Below are 25,000 nucleotides of genomic sequence, written 5' to 3'. Positions count from 1 at the left end.
ACCACAGAGAGAGAGAGAGGATACAAGAGAGAGAGACAGAGACAGGAGACACACACACAGAGAGAGAGAGAGACAGAGAGAGAGACAGAGACAGGAGACACACACAGAGAGAGAGAGAGAGACAGAGAGAGAGACAGAGACAGGAGACACACACACAGAGAGAGACAGAGACAGAGAGAGACAGAGAGACAGAGACAGAGACAGAGAGAGACAGAGACAGGAGACACACACACACGCACACACAGAGAGACAAAGAGAGAGAGAGAGGCAGAGACAGAGACAGGAGACACAGAGAGAGCGAGAGGAGACAGAGACAGAGAGAGAGAGACAGAGACAGAAGACACACACAGAGAGAGAGAGAGAGACAGCGAGAGAGACAGAGACAGAAGACACACACACAGAGAGAGAGAGAGAGAGACAGAGAGAGAGAGACAGAGACAGGAGACACACACACACACAGAGAAAGAGAGATGGAGAGAGAAAGAAAGAGAGAAAGACACACGTAGAGAGCGAGACAGAGAGAGACAGAGAGACAGAGACAGAGAGAGACAGAGAGATGGAGAGAGAAATAAAGAGAGAGACACATAGAGAGAGAGACAGAGAGAGACAGAGAGACACACAGAGAGACAGAGACAGAGAGAGAAAGAGAGATGGAGGGAGAAAAAAAGTGTAGCAGAAAATGAGACAAGACCAGCTCTTTGTCAGAGGGAGAGGTTTATTTGCACAAAGGTTCAGTAGCGATTGGTCAAGCAAAATCTGAACCCCGAAGGGCAGTTGTTTACAGTCTTTTATACTCTTAGACAATTTATCGATCAATCCAAAGTACCTGACTTTCCTGTATCATGTGAACCTCGTACACCACCTCCCAAAACAGAGACAGGACATTCATTACTCATTTACCTCCCCACAGGACCAATATCCTGTTTCATTTGTTTTAGTTAGGTGAAGCAAACAGAACAACTAATCTTAAGGGTAATCATTCCTTTTTCCCATTCCACATGGTAAAGAAACTTTAATACCCAAATAATCTGTCTAGTTATCAAATTCTCTTTTAAAAGAAAGAGAGAGAGAGAGAGAAGAAAAGAAAGAGAGGCAGACAGAGAGAGGCACAAAGAGAGAGAGAGAGAAATAAGGAGACAGAGAGACAGAGAGAAAGAGAGACACAGAGAGACACACACAGAGAGAGACAGACAGACAGACAGACAGGAATAGAGAGAGGCATGGACACACACACACATGCACACACACACACACACACACACACACACACAGAGCCAGACAGAGAGACAGACAGGAATAGAGAGAGGCATGGACACACACACACACACACACACACACACACACACACAAACACAGAGACAGGAATAGAGAGAGGCATGGATACACACACATAAACATGCACAGAGAGAGAGAGAGACAGACAGACAGACAGGAATAGAGAGACGCATGGACACACGCACGCAGACACACACACACATACACACAGAGAGAGACAGACAGAGAGAGACAGACAGACAGACAGACAGGGACAGAGAGAGGCATGGGGAGAGAGAGAGAGAGAGAGAGAGAGAGGGAGAGAGAGAGAGAGAGACTGGGAGGATAAGAGCTGGGATGGGTGGGTGGGTGAGAGTCTGTTTTTCCCAGGCTCATTGGAATTCATAAATTTAACGCGGGGAGCTGGGTGGAAGTCAGCAAACAAAAGAAAAAAAGCTGGCAAGCAAAGCCCGAAAGACTGGCTTACTGTAAGGAAGGACGTGAAGGCTTCAAAGTGATTAAGCCAGCGCTTGAGGTGCAAAGAAATCCATGTTTCGGAAGCTTTTGACGGAAGGAAAGAGCCTGGCCGGCCTCCAGGTTTCTCAGACGGACAAAGGGAGAAAGGGTAGGCCGCGAAAGATTCGGTTTCTCGGCCACACAGCTCTTCAGAGGACTGCATGCCATCGCTAACCCCAGTTCATGAGCCAGCTCTCAAGCGTTAGGGAGGGCGAACAGCTCTGTGCTGCCAAAAAGAAAGAGAGAAAGAAACCTCACTGACCACCAGAGGGCAGCAAGGACACATGGAACCCTTGGCTGTCCTCTGGTGGCTGTCTAGAGTTCTGCAGGACTGATTTACATCGGGCCTTTCTTCTGGCAAAAAAGTGGTTCGACTCACTTAACAACCTCCTTGCTTATCGAATGGAAATTCTGATCCCAGTGATAGTTGTAAATAGGCTGACTCTGTAAACCGCTGATGAAAGAAATGTCCTTCTGGGTTCGGCTCCAAGTGGGGAAAAAGACACTGGAAACACAGAGGCTGCTTGGAAAGATGGTTTATTGGTGGACAGGACCACATGGCTTGAGTCCTGAACAGAAAAGGTGATCACATGCTTCAATGTTGGTGGAGAAAAAGAGAAGGGCTGAAGGAGGGGCTTGCTAGGCTTTTTATAACTTGTTTAGTCCCACCTCTCTGTTTCCTGTTCCTGTGTAAGATATGTATTCTGATTGGTTCTCAGACTCCCATAGGGCCATGCAGGGGCAACTCTCTGGGCTATGTTTTGAATCCAGGTTTAGTTGAGTTCTCAGATGCCATGTGGTCAGTTGAGTAAAGGGCCAATATTATCATGCCTTTACTCCCATCCCCCCTGGGGCTGCAGTGGAGAAGTCTTTATTATGTAAAAGAGACTATCTTGGCCTTCTTAATAGCCCATTAACAGTGGGGATGGGCAGGAAGCTACAGGCAACTATTCTGTCTTTTAAAACATGTTTCTTTCTTTTCATATCCAGAGAAATATTCTGCCTTTTCAATATTTCCTAGGATATTTCATTTTTCGGGGAGGGGGGGGGCTGTGTGATAACTTCCCACACCGCTTAGAGAGGGCTGTAAAGCACTGTAAAACAGTATATAAGTGCTGTTGCTATTGCTATTCTTCCTTCCGTGTCCATCAACTTCTCTCCCTCTCTAGCTTCTTTCCATAGTAATCAAACCCTGGAAAGGCAAACATGGGTCAAACCTGTAAATACTTTTTAATGCATAATGATCCTGACTTCTTAAGGGTCTCCTTCATTCTTCTTGCAGCTGTTCAGGCCAAGCACACACTGTGAAAATTTGGCAAGCCAGCCCTGAGGGGCAGTGAAAGGCATGGAGGGGCAAGAGACAGAGGCTCCCACTGATATTTCCAGCCCCATAGGAAGATGGGCTTTTGATGCTAGACGGGCTTAAAAACAGCCAATGGGGAGGGGGGATCCTTTTTTTAGCTTGTGTGACCCTCACCCCGTGACCCCTGTGACTTTTGCACTGTGACCCCCATGCTTTGAACGTTTAGATGATGAGGACCATGGAAGGGGACTGAAAGAAACTATAGAAGAGACTCATGGACTTCCTTTGGCCGTTCTGTCCTGAAGCTGAATGCTATTGCTGGTGTGACTTCTCAGTGGAGATGAGATGCTGGAGTCCAGGATCTGTAGACAACATAGTAAAGATAAAGGTTCCCCTCGCACATATGTGCTAGTCATTCCCAACTCTAGGGGGTGGTGCTCAACTCTGTTTCAAAGCTGAAGAGCCAGCGCTGTCCAAAGACATCTCCATAGTCATGTGGCTGGCATGACTCAAGGCCGAAGGTACACGGAACGCTGTTGCCTTCCCACCAAAGGTGGTTCCTATTTTTCTACTTGCATTTTTTTATGTGCTTTCGAACTGCTAGGTTGGCAGAAGCTGGGACGAGTAACAGGAGCTCACTCCATTACGCAGCGCTAGGGATTCGAACCGCCAACCTTTCGGATCGACAAGCTCAGCATCTTAGCCACTGAGCCACTGTGTTCCTTGTAGACAACATAGACAAGCATAAAAACACACCAGGAATACTGCATCCAGTTTCGGTCACCCCAATATGAAAAAGATGTTGAGACTTTGGAAAGAGTGCAGCGAAGAGCAACGAAGATGATTAGGAGGCCTGGAGGCTAAAATATATGAACGACAGCTGCAGGAATTGGGTGTGTCTACTCTAGTGAATCCTCTTAGTTGCTCTTCTTTGCATTCTTTCTAGAGTCTCCACATCTTTTTTCTAGTGTGGTGACTAAAACTGGATGCAGTATTCTAGATGTGGTCTTACTAAGGCTTTATAGAGGGGTGTTAGTAGCTTGTCCAGAGAGGAAAGGTCTACTTCCTGCCTCTCTGTTTTGCCAGTCATCAATTTCACTTTCCTCACTTTGCCATTTCTTTCCCCAAAGTCAATAAATCGAAATAACGACGATGGTATTTGTATTCTAAAAGTAGAATCAATGGACTGCTACTTAATGTAGGAAGTTAAAAACCCACCCCTCTCCTAGGAAAATGAAATATTCTGGGAAATATTGAAAAGGCAGAATATGATATTTCCCTGGATCAGAAATGGAGAAACATGTTTTTAGGAAGGAAACAGACTCACTCTTGATAGCCCCCGCCTTTGTCAATGGGCCATTAAAAGGCCTGAGCCAGTCTATTATACATAACAAAGATCTCCCCCCCTTCCACTCCAGGGTGACGGGATTAAGGCATGATAGTATTAGCCCATTACCCATCTCACCACAGGGCACCTGGGAAGAAGCAATGCTCAACCAAACTTGGACTCAAAGCACAGCCTACAGAGTTGCCCCTGCATGGCCCCTTGGGAATCTGATGACCAATCAGAATACAAGCTCAAGATCAAAGGCCAGAGAGGGAATAAAACCAGGGACTTTCAGCATCTCTGCCGCCTTTTCTTCTTCACCCAACATCTGGAAGCATGTGAGTTTTCTGTTCAGGAGTTCAAGCCATGCGATCCTATCCACCATTAAACCATCTTTCCAAGCAGCCTCCATGTTCTTTTCCCCCACTTGGAACTGAACCCAGAAGGGCATTTCTTCCGACAATAAGAAGGATGCTAAGGGTGAAGAAACTCACATAAGCTACAGAACTAGTTGGAAACAAATGCTCCCACACTGGACATTTTTAAGAAGAGATTTGGACAACCATTTGTCTGAAATGCTATAGGCCAGGGGGTTGGACTAGAAGACCTCCAAGGTCCCTTCCAACTCTATTCTAACTAATCCTAAATCCCATACCACGTGGACACAGGGTGGACGGTGGACGGAGTACCACGTTTCTCGTCCTTCTCTGCAATACTTTCTTACCGAAAATTTTGATCTTCTTTTGACATTTCCCCTTGGGGGACCAGCAAAGCTTAATCCTCAGGGCTGCTATTTGTGTTGTATTTATTTTGTGGGTGGTGTTTTTTTTTAATAGTTTTGATGTTTTTTAAAACATGGTTTTGATTGTTTTATCATTTTAGAATTGTCAGCCCGCCCGGAGTCACTGGGTTGAGTTGGGCAGCCATGGAAATTGAAAAAAAAAGCAAACAAATAAAGGCATTGGGAAGATCTGTTTTGTTTTGATTTTGGTTTCTGGCTTGAATATGGACAGCTAAGGAACACAACTCATTATAAGTTAATATCGCTCCAAGATCAAAAGACTCTTTCTCAGTAGCAACCAATTTTCAGCTAAGAATAATGAAAGGCCCAGAAAGTAAAAATTGATTAGGAGGCAGACCTGGTCATATTGACTAATTTCCCTCCGTGGCCTTTATATTTAGATTGATTTAGATTGATTAGCTTTGTAATCTGCTTGTTCTTTCTTTCTTTCTCTCCCTTCCTTCATCTATCTATCTATCTATCTATCATCTTTCTATCTTTATCTTTTTCATTTATTTCTTTCGCTTCCTTTTTTTCTTTCCTTTCTCTCATTGTCTTTCACATTTTTCTTTTTCTTTCTTTTGGTTCTTCCTTTTCTTTTTCTTTCTTTTCCTTTCCTTTCTTTCTTTTTTGATCATTCTTTCTTTCCCTTTCTTTCTCCTTTTTCTTTCCTTTCACTCTTTCACTTTCTTTTTTGTTCCTTCTTTTTTCTCTTCCTCATTCATTTTTTCTTTCACTTTCTTTCTTTCCTTTCACTGTCTTTCTCTTTCTGTCTCCCTGCCTGCCTTTCTTTCTCTCTTTCTTTCTCTTTCTTTCTCACCCATTTTCTATGGATTCTGACCTATTGATTCATTCCAGTGTTAGGTTGCCTCCAGAATACTTTCTCTCACTTCGCCCAGACCCGGCACACCTCCCCCTTTGCCCCTTCCAAATATAGCATTGTCCATTTTTTCATTCTATTTTGCCTTCCCCATGGACCCTGTTATCAGCCCAGATTGCTGCCCTGCAGTTGTTCTGTGTTTACTTCACATATTTTGGTGGGCAATCATTCCAGAGAAAAAATACTAATTATTAGTATTAAGTAATTAATGTCAGGATCTAGGACAAGGCTGTGTGGGGAAAGAAGGGTGGTGTGTTTTTTTAAAAAAAATAATTCAGAAAATGTTGTGGTCTTTTTCTTTGGGGTTCAAATGGTTAATCATCAGAACAAGCATCAGATGGTTAAGAGCAGTTTTGTTGAGTTTTTAAAATTCATCTTACTCGTCAATCGCACCGGGATTAGGCTGCTTCACTTCAATCCTTTAGGACGCTTGGATAAAAATTCCTTTGGGTTTAATCCAGTGTGATCTCCAGTGACCAAGAAATGTGAGTCACATCATAGCCTTCTTAATCTCGGTTGCTAGATTACTCCCCTTTCCCCCTGACCCAGCCGTCTTCGAAAAGAAAACAACCTTTAAGCAAACAGATGCTGACTTTAATGGATTGCTTGGTGCAAAGGAGCAGCTAAGATCTCATTTATATAAAAATTGGAAGTACAGGAAAACCAGAAGAAGCTGGCAGCCGATCCGTTCACATAAATCCTTGCTGGCTGTCAACACATCTAAAGTGAGCAGTGGGAAAATTCTCTTTTTAAAAAAAACCCAAAAGTTAACCGCAGTTGGATTTGTGGAGAACTAACCTTCCGTTGGCCTGTCTTAATTGCCTCCAGGTTCTTTCTCCCAATTCCGCCCCCCCCCTTTTTTTAAAAAAGAATCGTGATTAAGCCAGATTGTTCACGTCAGATTAACAGAGTTGGAAGGGACCTTATAGGTCATCTAGTCCAACCCCCACCCCCTGCTTAAGCAGGACCCTACACCATTTCATAAAGGGCAGTCCAATCTCTTCTTGAAAACCTCCAGTGATGAAGATCCCACAACTTCTGAAGGCAATTTCTGTTCCACTGGTTGATTGCTCTCACCGTCAGAAAGTTCCTCCTTATTTCTAGGTTGAATCTCTCCTTGGTCAGTTTCCATCCATTATTCCTTGTCTGGCCTTCGGGTGCCTTGGGAAATAGCTTGACCCCCTCCTCTCTGTGGCAGCCCCTCAAATATTGGAATACTGCTATCATGTCTCCCCGGTCCTTCTCTTCACTAGCCATGTCCAGTTCCTGCAACTGTTCATCTTATGTTTTAGCCTCCAGTCCCCTAATCATCCTGGTTGCTCTTCTCTGCACTCTTTCTAGAGTCTCAACATCTTTTTTTATAGTGTGGTGACCAAAACTGGATGCAGTACTCTAGGTATGGCCTTACTAGGGCTTTAGAGAATTGATCCCATGTCCCCAGAGGAAATACAGGCATGTTTCAAGAAGCTGAAAACAATTTCCAAAAAGAAAAGTTTGCATTTTTTCAGGGGAATTCCAATTTTTGGGGGGCTGATGAGGACGATGTTGTTCCCACTCAAAAAGGGAATTAGAGATTTAGAAATACTCAAAAGTGTCACATTTGCTTACTGTTAGCAGATATCTAGTCGAAAGGGAGAATTGCCACAATAGCTAAATACAGGTAGTCCTTGATTTACAATCATTTGTTTAGTAACTAAAGTTACAGACACATTGACAACAATGACTTATGACCACTCCTCGCATTTACAACCATTGTAGCATCCCTCATGGTTAAGAGATCAAACTGGCAGGTATTTATGATGGGGTCCTTGGTGCTCTCTGAGCATGGTAGTTTTCTTGCAGATGTTTCATGACCCAACGAGGTAACGTCATCAGTGTTAGAAGGAGGTGGATTTGTGGAGAGGAGGATGATTGTGGGGCCCTTGGTGTTCTCTGAGCTTGGTTGTTTTCTTGCAAACATTTCATTACCCATCTAGGTAACATCATCAGTATGGAGTGGGCTTTGCTCTCAGTTTGTATTCTAGTGGCTTGCTCTGGCAGTGTTAGTGGGCAATGGGATTTGGGTAACGAAACATCTGCAGGAAAACAACAAGCTCAGAGGGCTCTACGGACCCCATAGTCCTCCTCCTCCTTCTCTTCCTCCTCCTCCACAAACCCCACTCCCTCCTAACACTGATGATGTACCCTAGTTAGGTAGTGAAACGTCTGCAAGAATAGAAACAAGTTCAAAGGGCATCATGGACCCCATAGTCGCCATCCTCCTCCTCCTCCCTGCAAATCCCACTCCCCTCTAGCACTGATGATGTTACCTAGTTGTATAATGAAACTTCTGCAAGAAAACTACCAAGCTCAGAGAGCATCAAGGACCCCATGGTCGTCATCGTCCTCCTCCTCCTCCTCCTCCTCCTCCACCACTACCACCACCACCACCACCACCACCACCATCACCACACTCCCTCCTAGCACTGATGCTGCTCTCTAGTTAGCTCATGAAACATCTGCAAAAAAACCAGGGACCCTCTAGCTCTCCTCCTCTTCCTCCTCTTCTTCCACAAAACTCCCTTCCTCCTGATGCTGTTTCCTAGTTAGCTCATGAAACGTCTGCACAGGGATCCTCTAGCTCTCCTCCTCCTCCTCTTCTTCCACAAACCTCCCTTCCTCCTAACACTGATGCTATTTCCTAGTTAGCTCATGAAACGTCTGCAAAAAAACTAGGGACCCTCTAGTCCTCCTCCTCCTCTTCTTCCACAAACCTCCCTCGCTCCTAAAACTGATGCTGTTCCCTAGTCAGCTCATGCAACGTCTGCAAAAAATTTTTAAAAAACCCAACCAAGCTCAGAGACCCCCAAGGCGCCCTCTATCCACTCCGGGTGCCTGACTGGCATTGTTCTCCCGAACGGCTGCGACACATCCTACTAGCCCCCCCCTCCTTTCGGCTTCCCTCCCCCCAAACTCCCCCACGGTTGGTTCCAAGTTCCCCCCAGGCGGGTTCTGATTGGGCGATTCCCCCTCCTCCTCCTCCTCCAGCCCCGCCCCGGCTGCTCCCTGAGCTGGGCTTGGAAAGTGACCAGCGCTCCTCCGGGCGCATCTCGTCCCGAAGCGCCGTTTCCATCGGGAGCTCGGTGGGAACGGCGAGAAGGCGAATCTTGGCGCCCAACCAGCCAGCCCCGTCCGAGAAAAAGGGGAGCGGAAGCCCCCCGGAAAGGCTGGGAAGCGGCGGCGATGGGGGATGGAGAGCCGGCGGGGCGGCTGAGGCTTCCCACGCGTTGGGAGAGGCGGCTGCTTCCTTTGCTTTAGATTTGAACTCCGCGCTTGAACCGTCCGTGTTTTTTTTTTCCTTCCTTCCCTTTCTTTTCTTTTCTTTCCCTTCTTCCCCCCTCCTGGCCAGGGAAGTCCGTGGAAGCATGCCTTGGACCCGGCGCTTGCTCGCCCTTCTCCTTCTCTTGGACCCGGCTTTTTGCAATTACTCCGAGGATCAGTGCAGTTGGAGGGGAAGGTAAGGACGGCGAGGAAGCCGAGCGGCGGAGTTTGGCAACTCCGAGGATGTGCGCCTTCCGATCGCTTCGGTCGCGTTTGGGTCTATCTATCTATCTATCTATCTATCTATCTATCTATCTATCTAAGTTTGTCACTCATATACAAGATATTATCCATCCATCCATCCATCTATCCATCCATCTATCTATCTGTCACTCATATACAAGATATTATCTATCACCTATCTATTTAAATTTGTCACTCATGTACAAGATATTATCTACCTATCTATTTAAATTTGCCACTCATTTACAAGATATTATCTATCTATCTATCTATCTATCTATCTATCTATCTATTTGTCACTCATATACAAGATATTATCTATCACCTATCTATCTATTTAAATTTGTCACTCATGTACAAGATATTATCTACCTATCTATTTAAATTTGTCACTCATGTACAAGATATTATCTACTTATCTATTTAAATTTGTCACTCATGTACAAGATATTATCTATCTATTTAAATTTGTCACTTATGTACAAGATATCATCTATCTATCTATCTATCTATCTATCTATCTATCTCTATCATCTATCTATCTGTCACTCATGTACAAGATATTATCTATCTATCTATCTATCTATCTATCTATCTATCTATCTATCTATCTATTTAAATTTGTCACTCATGTACAAGATATTATCTATCTATCTATGTATGTATGTATCTATCTATCTATCATCTATCGATCCATCTTTATTTATTTAAGTTTGCCACTCATGTACAAGATAACAGGAATAAGAACAAACACGAATATGAACACCAGAAATGGGGACAGTAGGACAGGGACGTTAGGCACACTGGTGCGCTTATGCACGCCCCCTTACAGACCTCTTAGAAGTGGGGTGATGTCAACAGTAGAATTTGGAGCGATTTGCCTTGAGTTTGTAATTATTGTGTGCTCCTATATTATTGTGGTTAAAGCTGAAGTAGTCAGTAGTTGCAAAACTCCAATCCACCACGCGGGGGCGGAGAAGAGGCTGTGTGTTTTGGATGGGGTCCTTAGATGCCCTCCCAGGGTTTTCCTGAGAGTTGCTGCCAAATCGGCTTTCCACATCCCCCACTTTTTTTCCCATCACCACTCCTGTCTCCTAAAACTGGAGTTGCTGAATTCTTGTCCAGGGCTGTTCAACTTTGGCAACTTTAAGACTTGTGGACTCCAACTCCCAGAATTCCCAAGCTTGGCTGGCTGGGGGATTCTAGGAGGTGAAATCCATAGGTCAGAAGGTTGCCAAGGTTAGGCACCCCTGGACAGGAATTCACCAACCAGTGGTCCATGAGAAAATTTTGGTGTTCCGCAAAAAAATTATTTGCATTTTTATATCGCGCTAAATACTATTTCTCTCTTTAAAAAAAAAAAAATCATCCGTGGGATTTAAAATTATGAATTTGGTGGTCCCTGAGATCCGAAAGGTTGGCGCCCCCTGCTCGAAATGCAAAAACTGGCTGAGGAATTCTGGGAGTTGAAATCCATCCATTTTCAAGCTGCCAAGATCGAGAAATATTATGCTAGAGACTCAGATGCTAAGGGTGACGTGGTAGCAATGATCCGATACTTTGAGGGTTTGCCATAAAGAAGGGGGGAGTGAGTCTAATTTATCTTCCAAAATGCCAGAAGGCAGGACAAGAAACAATGAATGGAAGCTGTTGTGGCCCAGCAGGAGCCGTTGGAGCTGCCACCAGACTCCGACAGCGAGGGGCCCTCTGAGTCGGCTTTGGAGGATGTGGAGGACCCTGGACAGGGTTCCGACTCCAAGCAGGGCGCAGAGAGGATGGTTGGCCACCAGGAGGCACCTGAGCCTTGGACCAGTGGGGAGGAGACAAGGGAGAGTGAGCCAGAGGCCAGTAGTGAGTTGTTTCTGGATGCACGCCATCAAAGAGCTACTAAGCGTCAGGAACAATTACGCAATTACAGGAGGTGATTGCACTCAGCTGATGGTCATTAGGCTCCTCTCCAGCCTATAAAAAGGCTACTTGTGCACACGCCCCTCTTTGCAGAAGTCAAAACAGAATCGAATGTCGGAGAACTCTATATGAGCTAGGCAGGCTGGATTGCTGCCAAGCCTTATCTGTGTTTATTGCTGCCCAAGCTTGTCTGTGCTGGGTTGCTGCCAAGGACCTGTTTGTCTGTTAATTAAATGCCATAATTTATCTCTGGCTCGGAGTGTGCTTTGGTGTGGAACGAGGGGGGTTAGAACAGGAAGCTAATCAAGGAGAGGAGCAACCTGGAATTAAGGAGAAATTTCCTAACAGTCAGAGCAATCAACCAGTGGAACAACTTGCCTCCAGAGGTTGTGGGTGCTCCATCACTGGAGGTTTTTCAGAAGACACTGGACAGCCATTTGTCTGGAATGGTATAGGGTCTCCTGCTTGAGCAGGGGGCTGGACTAGAAGACCTCCAGGGTCCCTTCCAACTCTCTTATTCTCTTATTCTGATACAACTATGCCAGCTAGTCATGTTCCTTAGCATCGCTAGGCAGGAATGCAAGCATCTTTTAAACGTGCCTACCTATTCAGTGGAGGAGTGCCCTGGATTCCTGCCATGAATGCTGTTTTGGAGGCACCTTGGTGCCCCCTTCTCCAAGGGTGTTGGAATAGGGTGTTCTAGATGAAAGGAGTTGGTTTGGGGAGAAATGAAAGTAAAGGGGCTTTAATGCTTGTGATGTATCTTTCGCCAAGCCAATGCTGGTCAGTGCAATTTGAGAGATCAGTCCATCTCAAGAGACAGCATGATGTAGTGGTTAAAGTGCCAGTGAAGATTCCCAACCCCATCCAGGTAGAACTGCCTGGAAGTTGAGTCATGCCAACTGGAGACTTCTTGTCTTGTTGGTTTGAAACATTTCGCTGCTTATCTCAGTACAGTGGTACCTCAGTACTCAACTGCTTTGAAACTCATCATCGGATTTGGTACTCCACGCATTTTGACGCAAAGATGTTGTCCCGGTACTCATCCTTTCTTTGGTACGCAATGCACAAGCCAGAACTTGTCGATGTCGGCTGTGTTGTAACTCGCTACATTGCTCCCTATGGAAAAAAATGTTTGGTGCTCATTGTTTTTGGTACCTGTGGCGCCTCCTGGAACAAATTAATAGCAATAGCACTTAGACTTATATACTGCTACAGCGGTTTACAGAATCAGCCTCTTGCCCCCAACAATCTGAGTCCTCATTTTACCGGCCTCAGAAGGAGGGAAGGCTGAGTCAATCTTGAGCCTGATGGGATTCAAACTGCCAAATTGCAGGCAGCTGGCAGTCAACAGAAATAGCCTGCAGTACTTCACTCTAACCACTGTGCCACTGTAGCTCATTAATGATGAGTAGCAAGGCACCACTGTAGCTTCTTCAGTCTGAGCAAGTTGGTTGAAGATAAAGGTTCCCCTTGCACATATATGCTAGTTGTTCCCGACTCTAGGGGGCAGTGTTCATTTCCCTTTCAAACCTGAAGAGCCAGCGCTGTCTGAAGATGTCTCCGTGGTCATGTGGCCGGCATGACTCAACACTAAAGGTGCACAGAACGCTGTTACCTTCTCACCAAAGATGGTTCCTATTTTTCTACTTGCATTTTTGCATGTTTTCGAACTGCTAGGTTGGCAGAAAATTCTCATTCTCACCACACTCCAGGGGAAGGATACTGCAAAATCTCCATTCCCTCCCCACTCCAGGGGAAGGATACTGCAAAATCTCCATTCCCTCCCCACTCCAGGGGAAGGATACTGCAAAGTTTCCATTTCCACCCCTTCTGGGGCCAGCCAGAGGTGATATTTGCCGGTTCTCCAAACTACTCAAAATTTGTGCTACCAGTTCTCCAGAACCTTCTGAATTTCGCCCCTGATTAAAGGCATCAAGCTAGATGCCAGGAGATCCCGAGTTCCAGTTCCGCCTTTGCTTCAAAATCTAAAGCTGAGTGAACTTCTCAGCTTGGGGGTGAAAAAAGGAAAGGACCAATCACTTCTGAAAAATCTTGCGGAAGAAAATTACACAGTTTTGTCTGTGTCCTTGCCAGGAGCCAAGCCTGACTTAAAGGCAGGCAGGCAGGCAGGCAGGCAGGCAGGCAGGCAGGCACACACGCGTGCGCGCGCGCGTGCACGCACACACACACACACACTCTGAATAAATAAAATCCATGGAATTGAGGCTTTAAAGATTGGGAGAAAAAGATATCCAGTTGAGCATTTGGGGCAGGTAATTTTGGGGATTGGCAGTCAAGGGCAAGCAAGTGTGGCTTTTACAGTCGAGAGATAAAACTAGTTCAGATATTTTATGCAAATCCTGAAGCAGCTGGGTGAGATGACGCTTTCTTTCTTTTTCTTTTGAAAAAGGAGCTCAGAAAGGAAGGAACGCCAATCTCTCCACCCCCTTGGAGTTCATTCATCCTTTTTAGAGGGAAAGCTTAAGAGGAATTTCTTGAGACTGATGAAAGGTTATGAGTGGAAAGGAATGGAATGGAATAGAATGTGAAGGGAACTTAAGGGAAGGGAAGGGAATGCAGAAGAGAATATAGAAGAGAAGAGGGATGGAATAGAATAGAACAGCAAGCAGAGAAGGGAAGAGAAGAATACAGAAGAGAATAGAGAAGAGAATAGGAAGGGAAGAGAAGAGAATATAAAAGAGAATATAGAAGAGAATAGGAATAGGAATGGAATGAAATATAGAATAAAATAGGAATAGGAATAGAATAGAATAGCAAGCAGAGAAGAGAAGAATACAGAAGAGAATAGAGAAGCGAAGAGGAATGGAATAGAATAGAACAGCAAGCAGAGAAGGGAAGAGAAGAATACAGAAGAGAATAGAGAAGAGAATAGGAAGGGAAGGGAAGAGAATATAAAAGAGAATAGAAGAGAATAGGAATAGGAATGGAATGAAATATAGAATAAAATAGGAATAGAATAGCAAGCAGAGAAGAGAAGAATACAGAAGAGAATAGAGAAGCGAAGAGGAATGGAATAGAATAGAACAGAACAGAATAGCAAGCAGAGAAGGGAAAGAAGAGAAGAATACAGAAGAGAATAGAGAAGAGAATAGGAAGGAAAAAGAAGGGAAGAGAATATAGAAGAGAATAGGAATGGAATGAAATATAGAATAGAATAGGAATAGAATAGCAAGCAGAGAAGAATATAGAAGACAATATAGAAGAGAATAGGAATGGAATGGAATAGAAGGGAAGAGAATACAGAATAGAATAGAATAGAATAACAGAGTTGGAAGGGACCTTGGAGGTCTTCCAGTCCAACCCCTGCCCAGGCAAGAAACTGGCTTTGCTATAACTGGCTATTCTTCGCACTGAGTCCAATGCTTTACTGTTACCATAATATTATAAAGGTGGTCATTTTAACCAAAGAGGGTTGCTGAAGCAAGCACCATTTATTTCAGGGAGTGTCTTGAAAGAACTGAATTGGTTATTTCTCATGGCATAACTGACTTAGCTCTTGGGGGGGGGGGGGTTAGCCTGCTTTTCTTCCCAAAGAGTAGGGGGTGATGGAGGTGGTTTGTCCTAGCACAGCGTGAAAAAAATCAATTTGGAGATTTTGGGGATCTCAAAAAGATTATTCAGTCAGAATTATCATTGAAGGTGGTTCAGACTGGCCCCCAGATCCAATCAAGGAGTGTTATTGGGTTGATCATTGTGGATCGAGCCATCACATTGGATGGGTTGACAATTATGGAGCAAATCAACAGATCGGATGGGTTGATCATTGTGGATGAAGTCATCAGATTGGATAGTTTGATCATTGGAGATCACATCATCGCATTGGATGGGTTGATAGTTATGGATTAAGTCATCAGGTTGGATGAGTTGACAATTATGGATTAAATCAACAAATTGGATGGGTTGATAATTGTGGATCGAGTCATCATATTGGATAGTTTGATCATTGGGGATCACATCATCGCATTGGAGGGGTTGATAATAATGGATCAAGTCATCTCATGGGTTGACAATTATGGAATAAATCAACAAATTGGATGGGTTCTAAAAGTGTGTAGAGATTCTCAGTCATCCAGGTCATGGTTGTCCCAAAGGTGCTTCTTTTTCAGGAGGCAACTGGACTTTCTTGTTTTTTTTTTTCTTTTGAAAACATTTCGCTTCTCATCCAAGAAGGTTTTTCAGCTCCGGCAGGATGGATAGATCAGTGTTTCTCAATCTTGTCAACTTGAAGATGTCTGGACTTCAACTCCCAGAATTCCCCAGCCAGCGAATGCTGGCTGGGGAATTCTGGGAGTTGAAGTCCAGACATCTTCAAGTTGACAAGGTTGAGAAACACTGGGATAGATAATCCTTCCATTCCCCACTACCCTGCCAGAAGCTGAAGAAGCTTCTTGGATGAGAAGCGAAACATCTTCAAAAGGAAAAAAAACAAGATAGTCCAGTTGCCTCCTGAAGAAAAAAAGCACCTTTGGGACATTAGATGGATTGATAATTAATCAAATTAGACTGAAAGTAAATATTGCTAATTGCTTTGGGTTGGGGTTGTATATTTGACAATGCTATTGGATGGTCCTCCTGAAGACATTGACAACTGACTGACTTGACTGATTGATTGTATGCTATCAAGGCAGTGTTGACTCTCAGCAACCATACAGACAACTGCTTAGGGCCCGTCTAATGAAGGGGAAGGAATTATAGGGCACCCATTCATAATGAGGATGCCCTATGAGGCAGGAGTTAAAGATGCTAGGCTACAGGTGGTTCTCACTTAATGACCATTTGTTTAGCAGCTGTTCAAAGTTATGCCGGAACTGAAAATGTGACTTAGGACAGGTCCTTGCAGTTATCACCATTTCAGCATCCCTACAGTCATGTGATCGTAATTCGGGTTCATAGCAACCATCATACATTTTTGACAGTTCCAGGGTCCCACAGTCACATGGTCAACATTTGCAACCCACCCAGAGAGCTTTTGACAAGCAATGGGGAAGCCAGCAGGGAAGGTTGCAAGTCTCTGTCATGTGAGTCTCACTTAACGACCGTGACAAAAACAGGCATAGAAAAAAAATGTGGACACGTGATGTCTCGTTTAACAACTGTACTGCTTAAGAATAAATTTTCCAGTTCCTATTGTGGTTGTAAACCGAGGACTACCTGTATGATTATGGAGTCCCATAATCTCCCATTCAACCACAAAGCTCTGTGCTTGACCTGGAACCGCCCAGTGTCTTTCAGTCCTGCCTCCCTTACAGGGATGTTGTGAGACTCGAATGAGGGGAGAACTTCCCAGTATTCTTCTGCTTTCAGCTGCCAGAGGAGCACGGGGAAAGAAAAGAAATAATTAACACTAATCCTTAAAAAAATGTTTCTCCTTCAAGATGATTATAATCGAACTGCTAAGAGGGGAAATGACAGAATGAAAAGCATAAGGCAAGATGGTTAAAAAAGAGTGACATCAAGCAGAGCAAAATTCACATGCGTAGAGCGCTCTCTTTTCATGCTGGTTGTCGATTAACAGATTAACAGAGTTGGAAGGGACCTTGTAGGTCATCTAGTCCAACTTCTCGCCCAGGCAGGAGACCCTACACCAGTCTCCTAGTGTAGATTGGCAGTCCAATCTCTTCTTGAAAGCTTCCAGGGATGAAGCTCCCACAACTTCTGAAGGCAACTTCTATCCTATGGGTTGATTGAATTCTGGGAATATATAAAATCTCATATTATCAATCTAGTACAGTGGTTCTCAACCTGTAGGTCAGGACCCCTTTGGGGGTCGAAGGACCCTTTCACAGGGGTTGCCTAAGACCATTGGAAAACACATATTTTCAAAAAAATATGAAATACATAAAATTATGGTTGGGGGAAACTGTATTAAAGGGTCGCGGCATTAGGAAGGTGGAGACCCACTGATCTAGTATGTATGTATACATTATTATCATTTATTAATCATTTATTTGACTATAATTATTATTACTTCATTTTATGCAAGATATTCTAAATTTTGAATTATTTTACATTGTGATTACATCATTCTAAATCCATCCAATAGTAGTACATCTTTATATTATATTCTGTATCATTCCATTATCCTTGTATTGTAAAATTCTCTAGCATATTTCATTTCAACTTGGTGGTTTTCTTGCAGACTGATGACACTACCTAGTTCGGTAATGAAACATCTGCGAGAAAACCACCAAGCTCAAAAGGGTGCCAAGGAAGGACCAGATAGATCCGGGGAAGCCCGTGGGATGGGAAAAGGCTGATCTTCCACAGGGGGCTGGCAGAACTAAATCACAGCACCCCTGACTCTTAACCGCTCTGTACTCCCAAATGTGTGATGGCTTTGGGAATGTCCTTAAGTTTGAAAGCTCAAAAAGGAAAGGAGAAACATGATAGCAGTCTTCCAATATCTCAGGGGTTGCCACAAAGAAGAGGGAGTCAAGCTATTCTCCAAGGCATCTGAGGGTAGAACAAGAAGCAATGGGTGGAAACTAATCAAGCAACTTAGAACTGAGAAATTTCCTGACAGTTAGAACAATTAATCAGTGGAACAACTTGCCTCCGGCTGGCAACTACAAGGAGGAGGGCCTTCTCAGTAGTCGCCCCGACCCTTTGGAACGAACTCCCCGTGGAGATTCGTACCCTCACCACCGTCCAGGCCTTCCGCACAGCCTTGAAGAACTGGCTAGCCCGTCAGGCCTGGGGATGAAGATAGTTGCCCCTCCCGAATGATGAATGCATGTTGGTTACTGTTTTATTATATGTGTCTTTGTTATTGTCTGCATTTCCCCTTCCCTGATTTTATGTGAGCCGCCCTGAGTCCCCTCAGGGAAAAGGGCGGCCTACAAATGTCAATAAAATCTAAATCTAAAAAATCTAAATCTCCAGAAGTTGTGAATGCCCCAACACTGGAAGTCTTGAAGAAGATGCTGGAGAATCATTTGTCTGAAATGGTCTAGGGTTTCCTGCCTAAGCAGGGGTTTGGACTAGAAGACCTCCAAGGTCCCTTCCAACTCTGTTATTGTATTGTAAATCCAGGAGACTAGGGGAGAAGCCCGCACCCCTCCAGAGGTGGGTTCCTACCGGTTCAGCCAAGTAGGTAGCAACTCGGCCTGCCACACCACCGAACTGGTTCTATTGTCGGAGCCGCCATCTTGATTTTTGTTTCTGCGCACACGCAGAACAATCTTCGTTGCAAAAATGTTTTTCCCCCCTTTTCTAACGTTGTGTGCGTGCGCAGACCTTTTTAAGTGCAAATCTGCACACGCGTGAAGCACGTGTTCGCCGTGCACGAGAAGCAAGTGGGCGCAAAAAATTTTTGCATGTCAAACTGGCAGTAATGCCAGCAGCAACCCACCCCTGCCCCCTCACCTACAAGTCAATCTCATATTTGCAAGCCATTTCTCTCTAATCTGGCTGTTTTCAACCCTCTCTGCCGCCCTTCCCCTCCCTCCCCCACATATTTCCTGGTCGCCAAAGGATAATACTTTTTGGTTTGGCAGAGAGATTGGGGCGAATGTGTTAATCGTTTGGAGCTCCCACATGCGAGAAATTAAGCTAATACCATTAGCAACTCCGTCTTTTGTTTCGCCCCTGTTCCTTTTTGTAGAGTGTTTAAAAAGGAAACAGGAAAAATCGTGTCTGTGGGCCAAGCAGCTGGTAGAAAATGACTCCAGAACTGTTTACAGGAGAGAGTGAGTGGGAAAAAGAAGGGAAATTGAAGGGGTTTGGGAATCCTGAGAATCTGTTTACAACACTTGAGTATCTGAGTGGACACATCCCTTTTTCCCTGGGAATCAGGCAGTTTTTCATGCTTAAAGAATGGTCCTCAAGACTCATTATCTATGGGGATTCTGAAGAGGAGCTTCAATAGAGCTTTTTTTCCCCCCCTGGTGATTAAATAGGGCGGAGGGGGAGGGACACAGCTGCCACATCTGGTTCTCGGAAGGCTTGATCCTTTACAGAAGACGAGCAGGGATGAGTCACGGTGCTTGTGAAAATGGCAGGCGTCCGTCAAAGCTTTCCCACCCTCTCCGATGGCACCGACCAGGTCAAGACGGGATGGAGGAGAACCAGTTGTGGAGAGTGGTGGTCAGGAAGGATCTAAGGATGCAGCCTCGGAGCAGATGGGCTGTGGGGGAGGAGGCTGAGTCATGGCCGTCACTCACACATCCCGGCGGGTGATGGAAGGCAGAGATGCGGAACTGATTGGCTTAGCCGACCACAACATTCTCAGAGGGATCCAAGGGGAAGCACATGGATGAACTCAGAGCAGCTACAAATCCCAGATATTGGAAGGCAGGGATCCTTGGGAAATGTTGGTGGGAAAAAGGTAGAGCCTAAAGTTTGCTTTGGGGCAGGGGTCTCCAACCTTGGCAACTTTTTAAAGACGTATGGACTTCAATTTCCAGAATCCTGGAAGTTGAAGTCCACAGGTCTTAATGTTGCCAAGGTTGGAGACCCCTGCGGAGGCTGTGGCTGTCATAAATATGAGTCAGGTTGCCAAGCTTCTGAGTTTTTATCACACGACGTAAGACTGGAAAATGATCACAAGTCACTTTTTTCAGTGCCATTGTAACCATGAACGGCCACTAAATGAAATGTTGTAAGTTGAGGAGTACCTATCCTTGTCATTTCTACTTCAGGTGAGACAGGAAACTGGGCGTGTTTATGGAGATTCTCAGGCATCCAGGTCATGGGTGGCCCAAAGGTGCTTTTTCAGGAGGCCACTGGACTTTCTTGTTTTTCTTTGAGGACGTTCCGCTTCTCATCCAAGAAGCTTCTTCAGCTTCTTCTGACTGGACAAATCTCCAAGTGGCCTCAACGACTCTATAAAAGAATGCAAATGACCAGTTGTCTGCAAGGAATATAAATCATTCCATTCCCTGCCATCCAGTGGATAGAATAGAAATAGAAATAATAGGAATAGGAGTGGAGTGGAGTGGAATGGAATGGAATAGAGAATGGAATGGAATGGAAAGTAATGGAATGGAATGGAATGGAATGGAATAGAATAGAATAGGAGTTAGAGTTTAGAATGGAATGGACTGGAGTAGAGTAAAGTAGAATAAAATAGAATAGAGAATAGGAATAGGAATAGAAATAGGAATAGAATAGAATATGGAAATAGAATAGAGAATAGGAATAGAAATAGGAATAGGAATAAGAATAGAATAGAAATAGGAATAGAATAGAATATGGAAACAGAATAGAGAATAGGAATAGAAATAGGAATAAGAATAGAATAGAATAAAAATAGGAATAGAATAGAATAGAATATGGAAATACAATAGAGAATAGAAATAGGAACAGAATAGAATAGAATATGGAAATAGAATAGAGAATAGGAATAGAAATAGGAAATATCTTCAAAGAAAACCCAGAAAGTTCATTTGCCTCCTGAAAAAAGCACTTTTGGGACAGGAAACTGGACAGGTACATTTGGGAGTCATGCCTGGGGGCCCAGGGGCGCCAGTTTGAGGAAGATGCCAGCCAGGCCAAGTCCCCCCTCCTTCGCCTAATCCTGTCTTGCTCTCCCTTGCAGTGGCCTGTCCCAAGAAGCTGGCAGCGTGGAACAGATCTCCTTGCACTGCGCTGAGGGATCCCTGGAATGGCTGTATCCAGCCGGAGCTTTGCGCCTCAGCCTGTCTCCCCGCCTGCCCACGGGCCCCGCCGGCAAAGAGAAACCGCAGCACGTCACCGCTTGCATCAAGTCCTCCAGCAGCTTCCGGGGAGCCCAGATTTACCTGGAACGGGACGGGGTCTTGGAACTGCTCCTCTCGGAGACGGAGGCGGCCCTGCAGCCCAAGGTGCGCTGCTTCAGGTGGCTGTCCGGAGAGAAAGTGGCCCTCTTCCTCCAGTCTACTCTGCACCAAGACATCAGCCGTCGAATCGCAGCATTCCGGTACGAGTTGCGGGGCGAGTGGAATGCCCACTTTTCCTGGCCCTGGAGGAACCTCAGCGTGGAAGGTGCGTTTGGGTTAGCCTTTGCGGGGATGGACCAGAGGGGAATCAAAACCAGATGGACTTGTTGTTGTTAGGTTGTTAGTTACAAAGCCGTGAGCCCGACGGACACCACAACTGTCATAAGTACATGCCAGTTGCCAAGCATCCCAATTTTGATCACGTGACCATGGAGATGCTGCAGTGATCATCAGCATGAAAAGAGGTCAAAAATCCCTTTTTTCACCGCCGTTATAACTTTTAACAGTCACTAAATGAATGGCTATAAGTCAAGGACTACTGTATTTGGTCATGTCACCATCTACATAGCCTCTGAACAGAATTTCTGCACACTCCTAGTATAATATTAAAAGCTACTGCCTCCTGTGGCTTGCACCAAAGTTGTTGTTAGTTGAAAAGTCATGTCCGACCCCTTGCAACCCCATGGACAATGTTCCTCCAGGCCTTCCTGTCCTCTACCATCCTCTGGAGTCCATTCAAGCTCACACCAACTGCTTCGGTGACTCCATCCAGCCCCCTCATTCTCTGTCGTCCCCTTCTTCTCTTGCCCTCCATCTTTCCCAGCATGAGGCTCTTCCTCAGGGAGTCCTTCCTTCTCATTAGGTGGCCGAAGTATTTTGAATTTCCTCTTCAGGATCTGGCCTTCTAAAGAGCAGTCAGGGTTGATCTCCTCTAGGACTGGCCAGTTGGATGGCCTTGCAGTCCAAGGGACTTGCAGGAGTCTTCTCCAGCACCAGAGTTCAAAGGCCTCCATTCTTTGGCGCTCAGCCTTCCTTATGGTCCAACCTTCACAGCCATCCATTGCAACTGGGAAAACCATCGCCTTGGCTACACACACTTGTGTTGGCAGGCTGATGTCTCTGCTTTTCTAGTATTCCAGAGTCCGATCCCTTTTGCGACCTTCTGACAAATCGATGGGGAAGCCAGATTCACTTAACAACCGTGTGACTAATTTAACAACTTCGGCAATTCACTTAACATACATGGCAAGAAAAGTCGCAAATTGGGGCAAAACTCATTGAATACATTTTTCAGTTAACAACATCCATTTTGGGGCTTAGTTGTCGAGGGCAACCTCTACTGAAAAAAAAAGTGACTTGCGACTGGTCCTCCCACTTATAACTATTACAGTGACCCCGGGGTCATTTGATCAAAATTTGGGCGCTTGGCCAATGGCATGTATTTACAATGGCTGCAGCATCCCAGAATCATGGGATTGTCTTCCCAGCCAGCTTCTAACAAGCAAAGCCATTGGGGGAAGTTGCGTTTGCTTAATGACTTTGGAGAGGATGGGTTGGTCATAAGAGCGAGGACAGTCATAAGTCACCTTTTGCAGCACCATTGCAACTTTAAACAGTTGCTGAATGAAAGGTCCTAAGTCAATGTTGGAAAAGGGTGGCTCAGTGGCTAAGACGCTGAGCTTGTCAATCAGAAAGGTTGGCAGTTTGGCGGTTCGAATCCCTAGAGCCACGTAACGGAGTGAGCTCCCGTTCCTTGTCCCAGCTTCTGCCAACCTAGCAGTTCGAAAGCATGTAAAAAATGCAAGTAGAAAAATAAGAACCACATTTGGTGGGAAGGTAACAGCGTTCTGTGCATCTTCGGTGTTTAGTCATGTTGGCCACATGACCACAGAGACGTCTTTGGACAGCGCTGGCTCTTTGGCTTTGAAACGGAGATGAGCACCTCCCCCTAGAGTCAGGAACGACTAGTACATACATGCGAGGGGAACCTTTAACTTTACCTTTACAATGTTGGAAACGCAATCAGATACCATACTATCATATGTGGTGGTCATGTCCAAAGGCAAAAATACATACATGGTTAGAGAAAATGATAAAGCAACACATAGATTTAAATCCAGAAATATTTTTGTTAGGTATATTGCCAGAAAATTATGACTAAGGGAATGTGTATTTAATATTGCATGTTTTGAGAGCAGTGAGAATTGTATTTGCACAACACTGGAAAAATGAGGAAAACTGCTACAGATGAAAATATAATAAAAAAAATACTAGATTGTGTAGAAATGAATAGGTTAACCTTAAAGATAAAGGACAAAGAAGATACAAAATACTTTTTAACTTGGGATTTCTTTTATCAACGGTTAGATAATAAAGGTGGATATTAGAAACTGGAAGAACACTATTACATATAAGTAAAGAATATTATTGTTACTAGAATTAGAATAGAATTCACACGGGACCTATTTCTCTTGGGAATTATATATAATAAATATAACAAAGGGGTAATTTACTTAACAATACATATTATTACAGCAGCAAGAATGGTTTTTGCCCAAAATTGGAAAAACAGGAAACTCAATAAGAAGGAGAAATAATTAGGAAAATTCTGACCTATGCTGAAATGGATAAATTGACATGGGAATTGAAGAATAAAGACGAATCAGAATATTATAAGATCTGGGATAAATTTTATTGAGGGTTGGAACCATAAAGGAAAGACCCAAAATAGGTAATGGCTAAGATTCATAGAATGGAGACTAAAATTATGTATAAAACTATAACATTGAAAATGTATAAACACAAAGCAACATTGGAATACAATATTTCTATATATGTAAAAATGGAATAGATCAAATGTTAAAAAGCAGGGTGATTACAATATGTGATTTTATATCTTAGCATGTACGGCATAGGAATAGGAATAGGAATAAGTTTATTTATAGGCCGCCCTTTTCCCTGAGGGGACTCAGGGCGGCTAACAACTTATAGGGAGGGGATACAAACAGTGACATATAACATAACACATAATTAAAAAATAAACAACATTCATTCAACATTCGGGTGGGGGCGGATCAAATCTTACCCCCAGGCCTGGCGGGATAGCCAGCTCTTGAGGGCTGCGCGGAAGGTCTGAAGGGTGGTGAGGGTACGAATCTCCACGGGGAGATCGTTCCAGAGGGTCGGAGCTGCTACTGAAAAGGCTCTCCTCCGCGTAGTGGCCAGCCGGCACTGGCTGGCAGATGGCACTCGGAGGAGGCCTAATCTATGAGATCTAATCGGTCTCGAGGAGGTAATCGGCAGGAGGCGGTCTCTCAAGTACCCAGATCCACTACCATGAAGGGCTTTATAGGTGGTAAGAAGCACCTTGAAGCGCACACGGAGATCAACAGGTAGCCAGCGCAGCTCGCGGAGGATAGGTGTTATGTGGGTGAACCGAGGTGCACCCACAATCACTCGCGCGGCCGCATTCTGGACTAGCTGAAGTCGCCGGATGCTCTTCAAGGGCAGCCCCATGTAGAGCACGTTGCAGTATTCCAGCCTAGAGGTCACGAGGGCGCGAGTGACTGTTGTGAGGGCCTCCCGATTCAGGTAGGGTCGCAACTGGCGCACCAGGCGAACCTGGGCAAATGCCCCCCTGGTCACAGCCGACAGGTGGTGATCAAAGGTCAGCTGTGGGTCCAGGAGGACTCCCAAGTTGCGAACCCTGTCTGAGGGGTATAAAATTTGGCCCCCTAGCCTGAGTGGTGGAACGCTAACCAAATTA

General features: G+C 44.8%; 1 protein-coding gene across 1 annotated transcript in view; it reads left to right on the top strand.

Moving 5' to 3' along the window:
- Positions 1–9,037: 9,037 nt before the first annotated feature.
- The window catches only part of METRN (meteorin, glial cell differentiation regulator), a 21,810-nt gene continuing 5,847 nt past the window's right edge, over positions 9,038–25,000 (top strand). Inside the window, exons 1-2 of the mRNA XM_032231207.1 lie at positions 9,038–9,557; positions 21,075–21,499. Coding sequence (XP_032087098.1) covers positions 9,466–9,557; positions 21,075–21,499 — 517 coding nt within the window. The 5' untranslated portion in view covers positions 9,038–9,465. The remainder of the gene's footprint in view (positions 9,558–21,074; positions 21,500–25,000) is intronic.

The sequence above is a fragment of the Thamnophis elegans genome, chromosome 14 (assembly GCF_009769535.1).
Source record: "Thamnophis elegans isolate rThaEle1 chromosome 14, rThaEle1.pri, whole genome shotgun sequence".
NCBI lineage: Eukaryota > Metazoa > Chordata > Lepidosauria > Squamata > Colubridae > Thamnophis > Thamnophis elegans.
Note: the sequence above shows the minus strand (reverse complement) of the source record. Positions and strands in the feature narration are given on the sequence as shown.